Source organism: Phyllostomus hastatus, unplaced genomic scaffold, assembly GCF_019186645.2.
Source record: "Phyllostomus hastatus isolate PE091 unplaced genomic scaffold, TTU_PhHast_1.1 phas_scaffold_78, whole genome shotgun sequence".
Lineage (NCBI taxonomy): Eukaryota > Metazoa > Chordata > Mammalia > Chiroptera > Phyllostomidae > Phyllostomus > Phyllostomus hastatus.
Genome location: NW_025334041.1, coordinates 39426196 through 39448439, shown reverse-complemented (window position 1 = coordinate 39448439; position 22244 = coordinate 39426196). Strand labels below are relative to the sequence as shown.

General features: G+C 37.4%; 1 protein-coding gene across 7 annotated transcripts in view; it reads right to left on the bottom strand.

Moving 5' to 3' along the window:
- CACNA2D1 (calcium voltage-gated channel auxiliary subunit alpha2delta 1) overlaps nt 1-14517 on the bottom strand; it is a 460101-nt gene extending 445584 nt beyond the window's left edge. For all 7 annotated transcript variants that reach the window (XM_045827337.1, XM_045827338.1, XM_045827339.1 and 4 more), the window contains exon 1: nt 14058-14517. In XM_045827337.1, the coding sequence (XP_045683293.1) occupies nt 14058-14152 (95 nt within the window). In that variant the 5' untranslated portion in view covers nt 14153-14517. The remainder of the gene's footprint in view (nt 1-14057) is intronic.
- Nucleotides 14518-22244: the final 7727 nt, after the last annotated feature.

Genomic DNA, 22244 nt, shown 5'->3' with positions numbered 1-22244 from the left:
TATCTAGTTTGTGGCAGAGACAAACAGGAACTCAAATCACTTGACTCCACTAAATTCTCCTGCCTCCAGTCAAATTATACAAGGCCTGGCAGAAGAAAAGCCTGTTTGAGTGTGGTTGGTAGGGCAATAATATGGGTGTGACAATTTATCATTTTAATTTGAACATTTCACCTAAAATGTCATATGGTGTTCTTGAGTGTGACATTATGTTACATAATTACATGCTTATGGGTTTGTAACAAAAGATTTTGCAGTAGCCCTGGCTGGTGTAGCTGGATGGAGTGCGGGCTGTGAACCAAAGTGTCGCAGGTTCTATTCCCAGTCAGGGTACATGCCTGGGTTGCAGGCCATGACCCCCAGCAACCACACATCGATGTTTCTCTCTCTCTCTCTCTCTTTCTCCCTCCCTTCCCTCTCTAAAAATAAATAAATAAAATCTTAAAAAAAAAGATTTTGTAATAAAAATGGGCGTTATTTGTGCCGGGCCCAGCATTTCTCCAGTGCTTCCTATGAGCCAGTGCTTTACATGAATTAACATTAATTCTAGCAAAAGCCTTATATGGTTTCATCAGTGGCACACTTGCTCAAATTACCCAGCTAATAATTTGTAAAGCTGAGCTTTGAATCCATACTTTAACCAACCAGGGAAGTTCCATAAGAGAATTTAGCCCTAATGTTCAAAAGCATCCATCTTTAAGAATCAAATGTTCCTCTATGGTACTAGTCATGAACCATTTTTCAGAGAGCTAAAATAAAGAGTCACTCAAATCATTATCTGCATTCTGTGGTTCAGCTGAGGAAACCCGATTAGAAAGACTGCTGCCACCCCACAGGTGATCACTTTTTAGAATTCAAGTACTGCCCCCACCATTCCAGACTGCCTACGTTGAGTCCTTGGAACTTCCAGGAGAGAGCAGCATGTTTCTGGCTTTGCTGGCTGTCTATCAACACACTCAGTAGCAACTTTGGGGGGCAAGTGCAGCAATACTGAATCACTGCGGGGTTTAGAAAATGTGAAAGAAAGTATCACAAGCCTCCAAATGGGCAAAAATATTAAAACTATAATTGGCAAGTAGATATCCTGTCCCAAAGATTTTAATGGTGCAGTCACTCCTAATAAAATTAGCAACCCTTTATATGTATGACAGCTCTTCTGGATTCTAAAAAGCATTTTCAGTTGTATAATGTCTTCTCAATGTGTCCTACATACATATAACACATCTGACTCTAGGTGCGTATTTCATTAGTGTTTTATAATATTTTCATTTCATATAAATTGTGTTTATGTATTATATTAACATGTAATATACTATATTACTATACTATATAATATATAAACATTATATAATACACACACATATTTTATGTGTTACCCTGCAGTTAGGGTGGTGGTGTAAACAAAAAAGGAATAAAAAAATAGACCCTGAGCAGTCTGTTGACCCCAGGTTTTAGAACTGCATGCATATTATGAGAACAGAATCCCAAGGGCCAAATCTACTTTACTTGTATAAAAATCCAGAAGGGGTAAAATCAAATCCAAGGCTTGCAACCCTCAAACCACCCCTCTGTCACAGTCATTTACACCCAGGGACTCAGCTGGCTTTCCAAGGCTGCACAGACAGGTTGTGTCACATCCGATAACTTAAGGAGACAAATGGACCTCATCTAATTATCATGCATGGTTGGCCCTGTGATGAGTTACCCTCCCCCATGTTTATTTATTACCATTGAGTATTGATATAAATTTTGAACAATTACTCATTGGCAGACCTTGACATGATGTGTATCAATCCCCTGGGAGCTGAGTTACACATGCACGATAAAATTTTACCTCAGGAAAATTAATTCTGATTTCTACATGTACATTGACAGGAAATTCAGATGTTTTGCGAAACAGCCAAGCTTAGATGTTTAATTCAGAGGGATGTGCATAACCCCCAACTGTACTGGTCCTCCTGAGGCTTCCCATGGCTCATCAGTTTGTCCCTCTTAACATTTTCACAAATGCAAATTTAAGTCAGTTCTAATAGCATGTCATGAAAAGGAAGGGCTGATATTTTCAAACATCCTAAAAATTTTACACATTCTTTTCTGTGGCAAATGTCAAAAAGGCAGGTTCCTGGCACTTGCAAACGTGCTGCTTCAATGGTTATCATCAAGTTGTACTCATTAGTCATGGTATTGATGTCTAGTTTCATCAAAATCTCTCTTATGTCCACAGATCGATTAAAAATGTGCAGCAGACGTTAAGTGTTTTTTTTCCTACCAAGAAGAGAAGAGTGTGTGTAAAAGGCTGACCTCTGTTTATATTGGAAAGTGGAGGGGTGGGGTTAAATGAGTGTGACTAATCATCAGTTGGATGAGGCAAATGAAAACTAGCCTTTTTCAGGATGCTCTTGGCAGATTTTTACTGACTTCTGTGTTGGTTGCTGAAGATACAACTGGTCTCAATTTTACTCTTCTGTGTGCACCCAATCTGGAGAGTTGTCTAGAATCATTTCTCTAAACATCATGGGCAGATCTCTTTATTAACTTTCAAATATTCTGACTTAAAGCAGAAAACTCACATTTTTGTTTGACAATGAGAGGTTGTCAGTGGCAAAATTATAACTTTTAAAAGTAGATTCAACTTCCTGTGGCACAGTTATACAACAGGTGTTGGCTGAAATGTCAAGATGAAATATATAAAAAACTTCATGGTTCTGTTTTCTTTGTGGTCTCTTTTCAGGTACAGGTTGTGTCCCTAACCTGGAGACAAAACACTTCACTCACTCAAGTTCACTGCATCCCTCTTTATGATTAAAGGAGATGTAATCTTCAGAAAGAGACACTTTTAAGGCCTGATCTGCATTCCTTTCCCCCTTTATTTCAGGTTTGCATCATGACCCAAATGGTATATTAGCATAATAATCTAAGATCACTTTGTTGTTTCATCAACTGGGTTATTTCTAGGAGGCAGAAAAATCACATGTGGTACAAATAATAAAGCATGACCATTAAACAGCCCTTCAATGTTCCGCATGCATCCTCTCATCGAACCCTTGCAGTGTAATACTGGGATTCTGGATTAACTTAATATTATTCAGCAGATGGAGAAATTGAGACTTAGAGTTGGTTCGGCTCTACTTTACATTGACTCCTTTTTCCCTGGACCTCATTGCTGAGACAATCAGCCAGCCACAGCTGGACCAGTAAGATAATGGATGCTAACGCATCACAGCTCTTGCCGTAGAACAGCAGTGGTGAAATCCAGCAAGTGTAGGACTTTAGAATTAAGCTGCTTGAGATCGAATTTTGCTCCTAAGAGAATTCAGAGTTCTTCATACTCTAACTCTCGTCATCTATAAAACATGGATAATAATGATGCTTATCTTTGGGGACTAAGGTGAAAGTTGGATGGGTTAGAAAAACATGCAGAGTATTAATTTACAGTGCCTAGTATAAAGAAGAGGCTCCAAATTGTCAGAAAGCAATATTATAATATGTAAAGAAAATTACAAGTAACAGTGTCCATGCATTCTGCAGGGAGAGACATAAAAACTAGCTCAAGTAAACTGAATAGCTATGAGAGAAAAAAGAGCAAAGTCACAAAAGGGAAAATACAAAGCCCACCCTAACTCTTCTCATCTGTTATCACAAACCACAAGGGTAAGTTTTCCACACTGCACTGGTACCAATGAGGTCAACATTGATTCATAGATCTGCTGGCATCTGTAATCCTAACCATTCATTCGGTCATCTTGGAGGCCTGGGGAACTGCTCTGATGGCAGCTGCCAGTAATTTCCAGACCTTCAGGAGACCTGAGATGCTTCTTTAAGGGTTGACCAGAAACGTGCTTTGCAGGAATATTCCATTTGTTCGTGGTTTCTTATCAAATTTATCATTTTGTTTGATTGACAAGGAACTGTTCCAATTCAAATTTCTGCCTTTTGCTAAAGAACGAACATAGGGTGGGGGAATACAGTGTGGGAGTAGACCTCCCCTATTTGTCAAAAAATTAATAAATAGTGATAAATTGCCAAAACAAGAACTATTTCCTCTTTTTGTTGTTTCTTTTTCATTGGTATTTCTTTCTACCATAAGTACATAGAATTATTAAATCTAGTAACATTTTGTAAAACTACATGGACCTTCAAAATAATAACAACTCTTAAGAAAAGAAGTGAAAGAAAAATAAAGAAAAAAGGATGAAATGTTGCTGGGTCTAAAGGGAATAGAGTAGTGAACCAGAGTCTTAGTACTACCAAGAGAAACTATCATGTCATTCTGGCTTGAGAATGGAATTTGTTATTTGAAACATTCCTCCAAAAACATCTCCACTAAACTGAAAGAGTATTTAGTCTATATTCTAACCATCTGCTTTAATTCTCAAAGCTGTCTCATCTTTCAAGCTATTTTGTAAGACATTGTTTTTCTTCTTGATCCTCTCCTCACCTGACAGTCAGAACACTCACCCACCAATCATGGTCTCTCATCTCTTTCATCTCTCTGCCATTTGTTCTTCCTCTGATGTCCTCAAACCTACCCTCTGGTAACACTTACTTTGTTGTCACTACACTTCCCCAACCCCAGGAACCATTTTCTAAGAACTGCCTCTTCCTCTGCCCAGGCTAATAGCAACTGGACTGTAGCAATAGAATGAGACTGGACCTGGCTATGGAGAAGTGACCCAAACTCTGGCAACCAGAGCCCTTTATCCAAATCCCGTCTCCTGATCACAATTAAATGATGTGTAGCAGGCCATCTGGACCATATGGTGGCTGTCAACATTTCTTTAGGAGGCTACATTTTGGACTAGAATTCTAGTCTCAAACTAGTTCAAAGCTTTGATGGAGAGAGCATAAACCCTCACAGCTATACAACACCAGGAGCACTGGAGAGCAGATAAAACCAATTGGCAGGGAAAAGAGGAGAATGAGGAGTCAAACAAACAATAAACCTCTAGGCTGGAGCAAGAGAAGATCCCAGTGGCAGTCACACCCCTTTCTACAGTTGCTGGCACATCCTTGACCTTGACTCTCATAATTGATCATTCAGCACCACTAAACTGAAAAATATTTCCCTTTTTGGTTCACAATAGTCCTGTGGTTTTCTACTACTATTTGCAATCCCAAACAGCCTAATATAACTCCTATTTTTAACAAAGCAAAAGAGTGCCATATTTCTTAAACTGTCTTCCTCTAAGCTTAGTATACCTTTCCCTTTCTTCACCTTGTTAAATTCCTTGAAAGAACAATCTACACTTGCTACCTTTATTAGTCTTAGCTGCTACCAACTCCTAAAGCACTGAAATCATGCTTCAGTCAGCAACACATGGCTGAAACTGCTCTCATACCCTCAATGGCCTGGTGACTTTCTCAAAGGGCTCATCTTTTCTGATCTCTCTGCAAAATGAAACTGTAAACCAAGTTTCTTCTCTGCAAACTCACAGTGTGTATCATGACAGATACTAAACAAATATTTGCTAAATAAATGAATGAACCTTTTTTCTGCCTTCCAAGAATGCTCTCTGGATTTGTCTCCAATGCACCTTCAGATACATTTTCTAATGGCCAATATCATCTACAGAAACACTGCTAACTCAGAATGTCCAACAGTGAGCCTATTACCTTCACTCCCACCACCACCTTGGTACTTCTCCTGTGTTCTCTAGTCTACAAAGTTCAATGAAACATGATCTACCCGTTAGAGATCTTAGATTCTAGCTCTTCTCTCCTGATTCCCCTAATCCCAGAACCCACAGGACCTGACACATTACTCCTGCATCATATTTCATTTCTGCTTCCCCATCACCACTGTTCTCTTTTAGACCTTGGCCATCTCCCACTCTGGGAAATGCTGCAGGTTTTCCACCAACTGCTCCTCACATTGCCTCTGCTCAAATACTGGTCTTTAATCCATCTTCTGGATGGATTAAACCACAATTCTTTTTAATTTAAAAATCCTAGGATAAAGGCCAAATTTTAGTATGCAGAGCTGGGCTACCACAAATGTCCCGTGCTGTGAACACTGCCTGTCTCCCTTCAGGTCATGTAGAAAGATGGCACTGGTGCAACAATTTTATAATTTGGACTTGAACCAATGATCCAGTCACATCAACATCTCTTTCCACCCAGGAGCCCCAGGCCTAACATGGGACAGACCACATTTCCTCAGCACACTATGTGCTTTTACTTGGTCATGTTTTGACTGTTCCTATTGCTTCATGGTCAGCTTGGAATTGTGAGTGTCTTCCTTTGGGACTGTCTTCTTCAGTTTGGATTCTCAGAATGTAGTTCAGTGCACTTTGTAAGTTGTACTGAATAATAATAATTGCATTAATCATTGACTTAAATTGCATGTGATGTTAAAATATAAAAAGCAGGAAATACTAAAAGATACAGTGTGAATTAAAATTATTCTTTTAGATATGATGTATTGTGTACTTTGAGGTCTACTTTAATCTTCACAAGAGTCTATAGAAGCCTACATACCTGCAAGTTTTTTTCCATTTCTTATGACACAGGGTCCAGCAGAAGGCAGGCTTGCTTGAGTGTGGTTGGTAGGGTAATAATATGGGTGTAATAATTTAGAGTTTTAATTTGAACATTTCACCTAAAATGTCATACGGTATGCTGGAGTGTGATATTGTTATGTTACAGAATTTCAGGCTTATGATTTTGTAATAAAACAGGGACATTATTTGTGCCAGACCCCATATAATGGAAAAAAATTACTAACAGAATTTCTTTTTTGATTATTAGTACTTCAGCTTTTAAGAAAGTGTTATACCAACACTTCTTGTCCCATAAACCACTATCCCAAGGCTTTATTAAAAATAAAATGTTTGCCCTGCCTGGTATGGCTCAGTGGATTGAGCACCAGCCTGTAAGCCAAGGGGACACTGGTTCGATTCCCAGTCAGAACACATGCATGGATTGTGGGCCAGGTCCCCATTGGGGGCCACTTGAAAGGCAACCACACATTAAGGCTTCTCTCTCTCTCTTTCTCCCTCCCTTCCCCTCTCTAAAAATAAATAAATACAATCTTTTAAAAAATTTTAAAAATAAAATGTTTGTTTTTCTTGAGATCTAGACAATTTTATTGTCTTTGGTTTCTAAAGTGAATTTCCATATATTAGTATTTGAATATCTAAAAATGAATATTATGTGCAGTAAACAGCATTTCCAGGATAACCAAGCTCACATGAGAAATGGTGGGGGGGGCGGGATTTTAAAATAACCAACTCCCACCTTTAGCATCTTTAATTTTGTAATCCAAGGGTCCCTTTGCCCCACTTACACATGCATCATCCCTCATAATGTTTTTACCACAACACTTCTTGATCACTGTTTTAAAACAAGAGATTTTCCCAGTTTGCTTAAGCCCATTTATTTTACTGAGCCAGTCTTCCTTGAATCCTCAAAATAAGACACCATTAACCACCATTAACATCTACCCATCCCTTTACCTAGTCTGACAGTAGGCACCTTATACAGAGAATGATTTTATTATTTCCCTCCTCTTTTCCCTAATTATTCCCCAGTATGTGAGCAAATGTCAGTTTTGTCATTTGACAATTTTGGTTGAAGTTTTGGTTATGTATTACAGACCTATTTGTGCCCCAACATACGTCAACAATTTCCCATAGAGAGAAATGTCCAGTGGTGAAAGGAAGGACCCTAAAACAGGGAGAGAAGAATCCAGCGAGGAGGATCTGGAACTGAGGTCTCGTTTCAGGTTGCTTGGAAGAAAACAAACCAAAATTTCTCCATTTGACCTAATATTATATGCAAATAATACATTATAATTAATATTAAATATGTGTGCATAAGAAAGAGAGAACTAGCAATTAGTTACTTAACTGAAAGAATTCATAATTAGGCAAGAGACCATTACAATAAATTTTTAATTACTCAGAAAAAAGAACTTCAAATTGCCAATAAGATTATCCCTAAATCTGAAGCATTTAAAATGGGCAACAACATTATTTTCCATTACCATCATTTCTAGCTTGAGTAGTTTCCTCGTACATAATATAGAATTTAAAATATATCCTAATTTTTTTATTCCAGCAGAAGCATATGGTAAAAAAAAATCAGTAGAAGCAAATGTTAAAATAACATTTAGCCAGAAATACCCTACATTCATATTCAAATAGAACTTTAAATATTGCTTCATATATAACAGCCTGATTCTGAATTATTGAAATTAACTGTAAAAGTGCACCAGTTTGTTGAGGCCACAATGTCAATCTTTTCCTTGTTTATAATATTGTTAGAATCTGTATAAATGGCAAATTTTAAAGGAGCAATAATCATTTGACTCATTTTTTAGATTGCTAATAGTAGTTTATTCACATGTATTAAAATAGTACAAAATATGAATACCTACAAGGAAAAGAAACCTAGAAGTTTATATTTTACAAATAAAATGTTAAAACAGTGGGTACATTTATCTTTCATTCCAAAAAGTCACAGTGCCAAATATTCTTACAAATTTCAAAGTATCCTATATCTAAGCAGCAGAAATAAAATTGCTTAGCATGCAAAGACCTTTTAAAAGGTACCCAACATTCCATGTGCAAGTTTCTTTCTCATACTTAACTTGTTTAAAATATGGCAAAACTATCTTTAGAATCCCACTTGTATTGTTAATCATCAATTATGTTAATAACCCATCACTATATGACCTGAGCATATTCAAGTTGTTTTTGTAAAAAATACCTCATTTGATTTTCTTTACAAGCTATTCTAAATGCTAGTGTTATAAAAATATTTGAATGGCATTTAATCCCTAAAAACAGTTGTGGATTGGCAGAGATCTTAAAGCATGAGCATGTGTCTATAAACTTACCTTACTGAGGGTCTTTTCTACCCTGAGAAACCACTTGAAGTTTTTAAAAATACATGTGTGCACACACATACATATGCAGTATAGGGGGGTGCAAAACTAGTTTTACAGTTTTGAGTATGCAGAACTATTTATTCTTGTATTATTATTTATTACTTATTGTATTAGTCTCCATATGAACAACTGTGACCCTACTTTTGCCCCACCCTGTGTATATTTGTACACACATAAATTATTATTAAATAGAATACTATAAAAATATAAAGTAGACAATTTAATTATGCAATATTAATATTTTGGATCCTCAAAGAAAAGATTTTAAATACAGTACTTTTCACAAAATGCTATTGTTTTTCCCTCAACTGACAATTTTAGTCAATACCCTCTTTTCTTTCAACTCTGTAAACAATATGACACAACCGGTTATTTTCCTCTTCTTGTGCACACAGGAGAAAAAAAATGAATCATGTTAGCTACATGGTTGCCTAGCCCAGTGAAGCTCTAAGTTTACTGGAAAGCAACCGTGTGAAAGGCTCAGGAACAGTTGTACTACGCAGACAGTCATGAAAAGGACTGGCTGACACAGTGTGATATGGTGTCTGGTGCACACCAATGGCCTTAAGTGAAGGTGCAGTGGATGAAACACAGTAGAGTACTTGCCCCACAGTAAGCCGCTTACACGCTTTTTGAAATACTACAACAGACAGCTCTTTTGTTACAAATGATGAAAGGCTGTCACTTTCATAGCAGTAAAATGTTACTTCTTAAAAACATTGAAACAAATTCTGACTTTTTTTTAAATTCTATTTAAGCATGTTAATGCTAGAACTGATTATGTCTATATATGTAAGACAGTGAAGGAAATCAACAAATTGGCAATCTGCCTAAAATATATTTTACTTTAACCATTTAAATCTCTAGTTTAAAACAGTCTGAACACACATGAAAGAAAACAAGATGTAAATTCAGAAGAACAGACTACTTACTTGGAAATACACTTGTATACTGAAAATCAGGGAAAAGAAAAGAACCTTCTGTGTATGTGCTTTGTGTAATGACACTCCAAAGAACACATCAGATAACAGAGTTTATTATGTGTACCATTTTAAAGTTATTTTAGAATTCCTAAATGTTTTATTATTTCTTATGAATATATACCTCTAAATATAAATACTAAATTTGAATACATAATTTGCACGTGTCATTTATATTTTTGCAAAACCTTACCATGTGTAAACCCTGTAAGGGAGAGTGTTTCATTGTGCTATTTCTGTCAACACTGGAGAAACAACAGAAAGGTGTCTATACAGCAAGGTTCTTGGAAGAAACAGTAGTAAATGTTTTATCTTTTTCAAGGTAAACAACTTGCTTTAAGTTCTTGTTTTATAGGTATTTAGTAAATTTAAATTAGTAAAGCCATAAAAATAAAGGCACATTTTATCTACTTGTTATAACCCATAATCAGCTCAGAATTTTGTATATTTCTAAAATTTATTTTTGGTTTATATCCATATCCATTGGCCTAATGCTCATTCAAATTCCAATCCACAGAGCAACATGTATACCCATGCACAAACATTAATAAATTTTATATCACATGACTACTTATGTGGAAAAATATATCTACTGTTGCATATATTAAACATTCACCTGTGGAATAATAAATGTCATGTTCTTAAGCTGATGAGAACCAATTAAGGATCTGATATAATGATATATTCATAGTCATTGATACGTTCATAGTTTTGAGGTATCATTTTATATTTAATAGTTTATCTCATATTTTATCATAAGACACGTTTGTACACATAGTATGGGAATAGTAATTGCTAAGCCCAAGTGAGAATGATTATGTCACTTCTAACACACAGAAAAGATGTCCAATCCAATGTCACATCCATTCCAATGACATAAAAAAATATTCTTTTCTGCAACCTTTAAATTAAAATTTGTCTATAATAGATATATACTCTAAAACATTTAAAACCCAAGTACTATTCATTTTTAGATGTCATGTTTATTTCATGTATATTCTTACAAATATATTTATCTGGTTATACCAGTGTTTTCCATATATCAATGTTCTTCCAGCCAATTATACCTGATTAAGTGGCATTTTGATATGACTAATAAAAGTTTAACATGAAGAGTAGTTATAACCACAATGTTTAAAAAAAATTGGATTTGTAAATGGATTCTACAATTAAGAGAGACAGGTTTAAATTAACATTACAATACTGGCTAGCATACATATTATCCTAAGTTTTAAAATAGAAATGTTTTCACATGTGCGTCAAGAAATTATTTCTAGAACAAGTGGGAGCTAGCTCCATTTTTGAAAATACATTTTAAACTACCAATATAACAAACATGTGTATACTATAACATGAAAATTATGTATTTTTCATTTACATATATACCAATATGCATTAGGTGGTTGCTACCATACGGCATATTTATGTTTCACACTTTATTGAGACAGTCATTTCTTCAAGAAAAACCCAACCTAGCAAAGCACTGTATCAATTCCTTTGTCTGAAGGAACCCATTATTTTAGTATTAACACTTAGAACCCTTTAACTACTACTTTCATCCAGAAGTATATGCTACGAGAATGTATCAGAAAGGAGAGAGTAGAAAATTAAAGATATTAAGAATGATATATTTTTGTTTTATTATAATAAAACTTAAGCCCTTAGTATCATAAACACTCTTTAAAAAATAAACGGAATTACTAACTCTAATTCCGGTCCCACTCCAGTCAGTGCATAATTTTATAGTGTGCTGATGAAATCCTCTTCTGATAATCAAAACTTCTTACATTACCTTTCCTCTGAAAAGTAAAATTGTCAAAACACAAAAGAATTTACTAATGACTTCCAGAGAAATTTATACATAGAAGCACAATAATGTGCCTTTAGTAAATGCTATATATAATCTTTGTACAGTTTTATAAACCCGATATTTTCCCCCCAAATTTGAGATTTATCCTGATAATCTCAACACTCCACATGAATTACTGTCTTTCAAGAAAAGCAAATGGCATCACATCTTGCTGAAAATAACACTTCATTTTTAAAGATTTTATAAAATTTATTCAGAAATCTAACATGAAGTACAGATGTCAACTATCATTTTCCCTCTCCTCAGAAGATGCTGTTACTAACTTTACAAATAAATAAATGAAGACGCAGGAGCCTTACAAAAAATATTGTTAATATTATCTATAGGAGGCTGGCTTATACAAAACCTTTTGTTAAGCTTTTATTTCATGAATGTTTCATATAATTTGAAGACATTACATTCCCATTGTTAAAAAATAAATTTCAAATTCTTTCAAAGAAAAGAAACTGTGGTTTCCTAATTCCTATTTTTGCCCACTATTTATTGCCTTTCTTGTCTCCAGTAAATATCTGAGCATAAAAAATGAGTTACTTTAATTTTGGAAAATCATTTATTGCAGCTGTCCTTAAAATCAGGATTTTTACCATGGTATGTTCAGGAATAAAAGATGGTATTTTGTTGGAGTTTAAAGTCATAGTTTCCCCCAAAGGTGTGATAATGCATTCCCACAAATGACAGAAATATTGATAAACTGTCAGTTAAAAATAAGGCTTTAAAACTGTGTAAACTAAACACACGGACTCCTTTTTAAAGAGCCACTTCTTTATTTGACACAAAATGCAAGTGAGCCATTTAAGGTCCTGCTGTATAGGCCAAGCTAAAAATAAATAAATAAATAAGAGTATAATTTTTCAATAAGGGTACAGAATTTTGAAGCATCTTTAGGGTAATTCTTAGGTTTCTTATGTTTCAAAATAATCTGCTTGGAACATGCTGCCAATTAAATGAAGAGCTACAGATGGCATTTTCCTTTTGCTTCTTAACAAAAAAGGATCTGCAATCATTTTTATGGAAAATTATCTAAAAAGAAACATGACTGTAAATCAATGACGAAAATATTAGATACTTTCCTTCTCTGGGTTTGAATGTGCATCCGTCAGATACTTGCACTGACACCTAATGTAAAAAATGCTTCAAGCTGAATCTTAAATAATAGCTTCGGGGTTTCGACTGGTAAAGATTCACTGTTAGCATCCTCCAAAATCTCCAGTGTTCAGCACTCGGTCAACAAGAGGACAGTAAATAATTCCCAACATCCTAAATACCGGAAAGGCTACCTTGGGCTTTGTTTTTGTTATGTAAAATGCATTAAAGTGACTCATCCACTTAACAGTACCTACTCTCAGAAGCTTTAAAGCAGCTTCAAGAACTAAAATAAATGCTTTCCCAGAATGCCTGATAGGCTATTCAGCGCACTTAAAAATATGTATGTATTTTTATGTGCCACCGACTTTGAATCTTTTTTCCAGCCTAAGAGAGGAGAGAATTATTTTTCATTCCCTTCCTGCCTTGTGATTACACGGCTACCTTTAAACACTCTATTTCCAGAATAGCAGCGAGGTGTTTTTTTTTAAAGTTATTTTAGAAATGTTAAAAATAAAAGAAATTGCGGGACACTCTGGTAACGCTCAGTCCCTCCCTCAAAAAATGGGTTCTGTTCATTCCAAGAACAGGAACCGCGTGTCTTCCAGCCCGTAGATGCTCCAAATGAAAGGGTAGGGAGGTTGGACAGCGTGGTCCCCGTCCCTGTGAGACCCCTGGGTGGACGGTACTCTGCCACGGGGAGTGGGGACACTTCCTATCAGAAAGGCTGTCAAGTGCGCCCAGAAAACTGGGATCTAAACGAGTCTGGACACTCCAGGAATTAGAGAGCATCCCAGAGGCCAAGTGCGGCACAAGTCCAGGATACACTGACAAGCCTGAAATTACCTATTTGTAACATACCCGACCAAAACACAACTTTTTATTAGAGTAGGTTTGCTGAGAGCGGCTAACTGGCGGGAAACTTTCTTTGCCTCAGTACCTATCAACTCTTTACGTCCAAGATTCCTTCAGGAGACGGGTCCAGGCACGGCGAGCCGTCGGCAGACGTTCCCGGGGAGCGCGCGGCCAGGGCGGCCGGCCCCGCAGACTCGCCGGTCGGGAGCCCTTTCCCGCGGCGAGCCGCGCGCACCTCCCGCGCGGCCTCTCCGGATCCGAGCCCGGCCCAGTCCCCACCCCCATGGGCAGGAAAGCCCCGCGGTTCGGGGACCGGCTCCGGAGCCCAGCTCCAGCGGCAGCCTCGCCCGCGCCCCCAGCCCTGCCTCGCCCGGCGACTTACGTGATGGCCGAAGGGAACGGCTCCTCAGACGAGGGGCGGATCAGCAAAGACTGGAAAAGTGTCAGAGTCAAGGCCAGCAGGCAGCCAGCAGCCATCTTCGCGATCGAAGATCAATCCCGCCTCCCTCCCCAGCCGGGGAAGGGAACGGGGCTGGAAACCGCGGGAGGAGAAACCGCGGGCCGCAGACGTCCGGAGGGCCGGCGCGCCCGGCCGGGGCGCACACCGGGCTGGGGCGGGGGCGAGACGCGGCGCGGGGCAGGGGCGGCGGCGGGCGGACCCTCCGGCGCGTGTCGGCTGCTCAGCGCCGAGGCTGCCGCGCCTCCGCCGCCATCAAGGGCGACTTTGGAAACCGACCTGGGCGAGCTTTCCAGTGCCCGCGCACTCTCACTATCTTCTCTCTCTTTTCCCCCTCTCTGTTTCTCCCCTGATTTATTCCCCTGATTGCCGAGGAGAAGGAGGTGGAGGCGGGGGCGGAGGCGGGGGCGGAGGGGTGGCGGCTCCTGGGAGGGGTGTGGGGGTGGATGTAGGAAAGGGGGGGGTGGCAGGCGGAGAGACTTGTGGCAGCGAGAGGCTCCGTCTGGCTTCTCCCGGCAAGTCAGAGGGAGGCGGCTGGGGGTGGGCAGCGGGAGGGCTGGGCGTCAGAGCAATCGGGCGGGGACGGGGCCGGGAGCAGCCCTCCTTACAAGGCAGAAAGGAACTCTTAAAGTCGGCGCCCGCTGGCTCCCTCCGCCCGGAGGAGGAGCGGACCCAGCCCCGCGGGCTCCCGGGGGACAGCCAGCCGCCCAGCGGGCATCAGGCTGCAGAGGCTCCAGCCCAGTACTTGGCTTGCGTCTTCGGGGTTTATTTTTGCACATGCAGGCAGCGTGCCCCGAGCCCTTTTCCCGGGCGCAGAATCCATTGCCAAGCCTGGGAATCGTGAATAAGTGATTTGACAGCAAATGTAGGAGGGGTTTATATTTGCATTTTAAAGCACCGTTTTTGACTCTCAACCAGGTGGCACCATTTATTTGCCCCGCAGTGCCAGAAGCTAGAGCCTCTGAAGTGACTGAATGCCAATTGTGCCAGCGGCCCCACCCCAGGTACCGTTCACCTGGTGATGACAGAGCCTCGGGGCCCAGGCTGAGGATGGTCGGAGAAGCACCTGATGCTGTAAAATCTTTCCAGTCCTGCCTTTCAGTAGGACAAAGGGGTGGAGGGACGAATTATCCATCCGGGGAGGACAGTGCTGCGAAAAGGGCTTTTGTACCAACCTAGTGAGACTACTTCCAGAAGGTTCCCAACGCCCTGCTTTGGCCACTTGTCTGCCCTACCTTGACAAGGTTGCTGCAGGGTGAGTTCACTTTGGCAACGTGAGAAAAGAGCCCGAAATGTGGAGGAGCAATTAAGGAAGGGGTGGAGAGCTAACAAGGAGCAATGCCGAACCAATTTCACCTCCACCCCTGGAGAAGCAGTGGTAGGCCTTCTCGTAGAAAGAACAGAAGAGTCTTAGAATAGGCCTTTCCCAAACGCACAGGCCTTTAGGAGGGAACTGGTGTGCCAGGAGTGGAAGGATTTCTTTGAACATCTTAAATTCTTAAGTGTATTAGAGCACTTCTGACGCGAAGTGCTCAGAGAACATGATCCCTGATTGGGAGGCGGGGGGATGACCATCCTGCATATGCATAAAAGCTATAATTATAAGGTGGCTGTAAAATTTTTTAAATCTCCTTTCTTTAGTTTTAGGGGGAGCTTATGAAAGGAGAAAGACCCTTATATGTGCGGAATTGATGTTCCAGCTCTATGAAGGCAAGGTCCCAAAACAGAGAGGACATAATACTACTAACTAGCAAAATTTGAAAAGTATATGATTTTAAGATTCTTGACCCAGTGATGTTTTCTTCCCCCTTACCTTTCCTTTTGGTGCCTTATTTGCTTTTATATTATCTACATCTCTTTATTGCTCTTTGTTTCTTTCTTCCTACTCTGAGAGGTCTCACATAAGGCACCCCACCGGGACTTAACTTTGTTTTATGCTAAGCACAGAGAGCGCGGCAGCAGGAGGTAGCAAACAGAGATGAAGTGGGATGCAATACGATTGAGAAAGAGAGCTCAGGAAGGATATTTTATATAACTGAAGATAGCTTTCCACTCCAAAATTAGATAACCAAATTGTCAAATCCATCATTTTTTTCCAATTTTTAATGCTGCAAAAGCAGATTTTCTTCCCCAGCATGGGGATTACAAATAGCAGAACTAGATGGCCATTATTGCTTACGTGATATGTGGGTATCATAATAGCCTCACTACATAAAAATATTTTTATAATGTATCCTGTCAATTATTTCAGTAATGACCTCAGACTTCCTACTAAGGTATATCATTTCCAACTTTATATCTTTAAGAGAAAGAGCTTAAAGGATAAAAAAATATAATAAACTTCTGGAGAAAGTAAGTCAGCCTTCATTATTAATGTTGTTGGCCTTTGAGCCATATCTCAATTTCTTTGGATCACTCTGATTAAGCACTCTGTTCTCTAATATCCGAAGCTGTTGAAGAAAGATATTGCTTCTACATTTCTTTCTGAAAGGGTTGGTTATCAACTGTAAGCCTAAATCACTGCTTAGTGCTCTGTCGTAAGATTTGCTATTTATTGCTTTTTATCAACCTAAACTTTTTTAAATGAAGATATTCATAATGTGGCTTTTATTTCTCATGTGTGATAGTTAAAACATCCACATAACATAATACACCAATTGGGTTAACCATAGCAATCTATGATGCACTGTCTCATTTTAGCTCTGTTATTTTGGAAAAATTCACAAATATCAGGTCTCATCCCATTGGTTTTGATAAAATTTTGCATAACCACCAAAATTTTCAGTTCAAGATAAATAGTTTATAAATCATAAGGACTGATAATGAAACTTGTGTTATGGACTATAAATGAGTAAAAAGTCAGAAATCAATACCTACCATTCACTCAAGAGGAAATTTTCTAATTTTCTAAGAAAATAAAGGCTAGTGAAGACTTGCAGATGTTTGTATTTAATCATTTCTAGAGGAAAGTTAAAGAAGATTTAGTTCATGCAAAGCAGTGACTTTTTCCCTTTGTTATTGACTTAATTGGGGTGACACTGGTTAACAAAATTATATGGGTTTCGGGTGCACAATGCCACGAGACATCATCTATACACTCTATTGTGTGTTCACAACCCCTAGTCAAGTCTCTAAGCAGTGACTTTTATGACAAATTTATGGTTTGTAACTTTTGCTCTCAATTGTTATCATAGGTAAATACTTAATTTGTTCATATACATTTCATTTTTTATTATAAGTGAACAAAGAACAATATTCACCTAGTAACCATAAAAGGTTCATTCTTACTCCCTTTTTTGTTTTAAGTTATATGTAGTGGTAGCATAAAATTCTATTGTATATTTGTATTATGTATGAGCATGTTTTTCTGAATTTTTTTTCAAATCTAATTTCTTCAACATTTTGGCTTAATAGATAGGACAAAGTAACCTAATTGAAATCTCTTTCTCTCTCTCTCTCTCTCCCCCCCCTCCCCCCTCACCCCTCTCCTACAAATACACATACAAATAATGGAAAAGAAAATAATTGCTTTTTGCCAAAATAACTTAAAAGGTAATAATTAATTTTCTAGGTTTTTCGGCATATCTTAAGAAACCTAAGGAGAAGAATACCACAACAGGCCTCATTTGTTTACATGCAGACAGGAGCATATGACCTGTCTCTGAGATAAAGATACACGGTAAGAGCCAAACTTGAAAATGCTTGTGATTTGAGGCTATATCACGCTTGTATGCACACACAGATATGTGCCAGAGAAAGCCAAAATGAAACAAGAATGAGCAGAAAGCTTCAAATATCTATGTCCTTGCAGAATCTTTTCAGAAGATAGGAGGAATAAAGGAAGCGATTCAGAAGTATCAATGCCCTGGAGAATGAATGGTTAAGGCAGTGGATAACGGTTTTTAAGGCAGCATCAAGTATTTTTAAACTAAAGCAGCACTCAGAGGCCATCATAGAAAGCAACAATGAAAAGACACTACCTTAGATAAAGAGATGCAGTCAAATATTCCTACAAACGACAGATATTTAGAAGAAATTTTTCCACCTTGTGGCTTTGTCCAGGTGTCCTTTATGCAACAAGTTCCTTGACGATCTTTTCCCTTTGATGGGGGGTAGGAGGAGGTGGACAGAGTGGTGATAGGAAAATAGAGACAACTGTACATGAACAATAAAAAAATATTAAATTTTTAAATAATTTTTCTGTTATATTTAATACCATCATATCTTCAACCAAGCAATAGCTTTTATGCTGTTCTATTTTTGAATCTCTACTCATCATAAAATTTTTAATTTATCCCTGTCTCTTCTTTTATTTTTGCTCTTTCTACATCCCTCCCCCATTTAACACAAGAACATCTCAGAAAAAAATGGTACCTTCTTCATGACTTCCCATTAAAAAGATAAAAACTAGTAGACTCTAAATCCAAATTTCATAGTAAGATCCTTCACTCCATAAATAAGGCTGGATTGGTGCTGTTTGAACTGTAAGCTATAGCACACTCTCTATGGAATCCATTTATTGGGGCCGACAGTCAAAGAGAAATAGAGAATTCAGTTACTTACCTAAGTCTTCACTAGCAGTAAAAATGCAGTGGGGCACGGCTAATAACAGGTAGATAGTAACATTTGAAAAGATAAAACTTAACAACTATTAGCACTGTTTTCCAGTTCTTTTAACTGTATGAATGCAATCTTCCATGAGAGAGAAAAGGGAAGATCATTTGTTCATACTATTCTTCTACTAGGTATTTTAATATACTTTAAATACAATAAACACCATTAGAACCTAGTACATTTCTATAAGAATTTGAATATGTTATGGATCAAATATACCTCCTGTATAGATACAATATACAATTGATCTATTAGACGACTGTCCACAGAAGCACCACTAAAAGCATATATTTAGGAGTTTCTCCCTCTGCAGTAATGAGGATGGGGGAAAATAGGAGAACAATAATTTTATTTTCATAGTCACATGTATTTTTATGATCAAAATGCCTACTGTTATTGCAAAGGAGCCCTGACTGTCTGGATATATCAGTAAACTTGGAGTTAAATTCCTCCAATTCATTGGTAGATGACAATAATAACTATTTTATTCACCTATTATATGGGAAATATAAACATATGTTTGATATTTGGAAACATTTGAAAATCAACATACATCAAATACTTGTATAGAGTAATAGTATTTTCTTCAAAATATAAAGGATGATGGGGTATAATTTCTAAGGGTTCCTGATAATTTGGGGAAAAAATCCTGTGATGCCTAATGGGTTGAAGGATATTGCTGTATGCTATCTAATGTTCTATTTTTCATAATTGAAACAATATTTCAACATTTTATACTTTTAAAGCTAGGAACAGAGATTTAAATAATCCTAAAAATAACTTGCATTGTCTACAGTTGGAATTTAAATACATTGATTTTTTTTCTTATTCACAATTCCTTTAATTTTTACTCTAAGGTGACCCTTTCTTTAAAAACAAGATTCTCTCAGAATACCCATAGCTATCCAGAAGAAAAGAGTTTACTTCATAAATCTGCTAATCTAGGTGAAGACAGTCCAAAGTAAAACCATAATAAACTTGAATCTTGAGTTTCAAACTGAGTATAGAGCTGGCCCACTTTATTTGGGGGTCCTCAATGCATGGATTCAACTAAGGGGAACAACAGTACTAGGGGAAAAAAGCTATGTTGTTGCTGACATATACTACTATGTAGTGAGGCCTATGGTGGTTGTGTCTGTAATAAACATGTACAGATGGTTTTCTATTTATTACTCCCTAAACAATACAGTACAACAACTATTTACATAGCATTTACATTGTATTAGGTATTATAAGTAATCTAGAGATGGTTTAAAGTGTACCAGAGGATGTGCTCAAATTATACACAAATGCTACACCATTCTATGTAAGGGACTTGAGCATCCATGGAGGTCCGGGACTAATCTTCCAAGAACAACTGTTGGTATTATTTGTTACTGCAAGTCTTTCTATTTCGCAGAGATCAACCTATTTTTTGCCAATCTATTCACTTTTTTGGATATAATTTATACTGTCAAGATACATGCAGATTAAATTTTAGTAAATATAAACCAAACAAGTAACTTAAAAATGAATGTTTTTGTTTCGATAATATTCTAATAACTTTATCTAGCTGCCATTAAGAATGATTTTAACTTTGTCATTCAATTGTTTAGTAGTCATTATTTATATAATAAGAGCCAGCATGCCTTTTTTTCTGTTAGTACTTGAAAATATACTCAAGATTTGATGTTTTTCAAAAGATTATTAGAATGATTTTGTACTTCCTATATATACTGGATTTATTATACATTTTCTCTAAACTTTATTTTTATTTCTCAAAATACACAAAACTTTTGCCTGTGGACAACCACCAAAAACTTACCAAAGATTAACTGTCTTCATAAACTTAGTTACAACATGGTGATAACGTTGCATATGGAAGCCTTAACAAAGGTCCAGAATGCATCAGAGTGTGGGAACAGAACCCAATTCTGCTGTTTTCCCCTTTCCTTCCCCAAGTTAATGAGCCAGCTTCAGTTCACCTGTCCTACCCTTTCTGTTGATCATTTTCTTCCCCAACAGACCATAGTTGAGTGTCTTCAACACATTACCAAAAGAGGGACTTTTTTAAGTAGTAGGGAGAAAAGGAAGTACAAATATTAGGGAATACAAAGAGAAATTACCCAGAGAAGAGGAAAATGGAAACATGAAGGAAGAATGCTATGAAGGAAAAGATGAATTTGCTCCTACAACACAGATAAATGCAGTGCAAAGACAAAAAGGGTAAAACAGAGACAGCAAGAAACATGAAAGCCAAAATGCCTGGAAATAAATGCAGTATAAATGAGGCAAAAGATTAAGGCAATTTAATTTACTTCAATATGCAATCAGCTAAAATTTTTATTGTGAAACAAATGTAGCAATATTCAGTGCCTCCCTATATATAGAAAATATGAATTATCTGTCAAGATTTTTCTCTATGATATTAATACATAACCACCTTTTAAAATAAAAAAATAAATATTAAAGCATTACATAAGTTACAACTACCATAACATGTTGGCAAATTCCCTATGCGTAGGCAGCAACTTGATCACTTGACATGCCAATTTTTTATATGATCTCTCCTGAAAAATGGCATAATCCATTTTGTATGGATATTGATTTTATGTACAAGTATTTTTATAATAAGACACTCACAAACTTTCATGAATGAACATTCTTTCCACTTTCAACCTTTAGAACCACTTCTTTCTCTCAATTCCTTTTATCAGAAAAACTCAGGCACAACAGGAAGGTGTAAATGGGATTAAGGGAAAGCCAGCAGTGACTTAGCTGCTTCAATGACATTGTTTTGACCTGAAACACTGTCCACATTTAGAAAATGTCCAACAGCCCTGAACTCAGTGTCACATGTCCCAGTCTCTTTTCCATGCTTTACATTAATTTTACATTAATTTTTTCTTAATTAATGAGAAAACTTGAACCCATTAATCTCTACGACCTCCCTCAAATACTCAAATTCTTGACCCCAGATTTCTAATGACTCTTGAAATCATTAGAAACACGTGCAGTGGTGTGCTAGCAATAGCACAGGCATATCCAATGAAAAAACTTGGCTCTGTCATTTAGTCCTTCAGAAACATAGGCCAAATCACTTCCTTGAGCCTCAGTTTTTAATTTTTTAAAAATGGAGAAAATCCTGTGAAAATTAAAGGATACAGTGTAGTTCCTTCACTCATCCATAGCCACAGCCAAAGTCAGGGATGCTGCAGGACAACAGATAAAAGGCATTGAGCCATACAAAATGAAATTTTTTTCAATCTCTATAGATTTAAGAATTGAGAAGAAATCTATTTATAGCGAGTCACTTTAAAGAAAGCTAAACAGTTATCTGTAAGAACAATTAAGTGGCATGTAATATACATTTTATGAATTTTATGGTGCACATATGCTCTGAAGAAGTACTGTTATTTTGCTCATTCATTTGTAATTTGTATGTGTGCCTGCATTAAAATGTACACTATACAGGGTCCAGCACAAATAATGCTTCCTTTTTATGAGCTGGTAATCTAT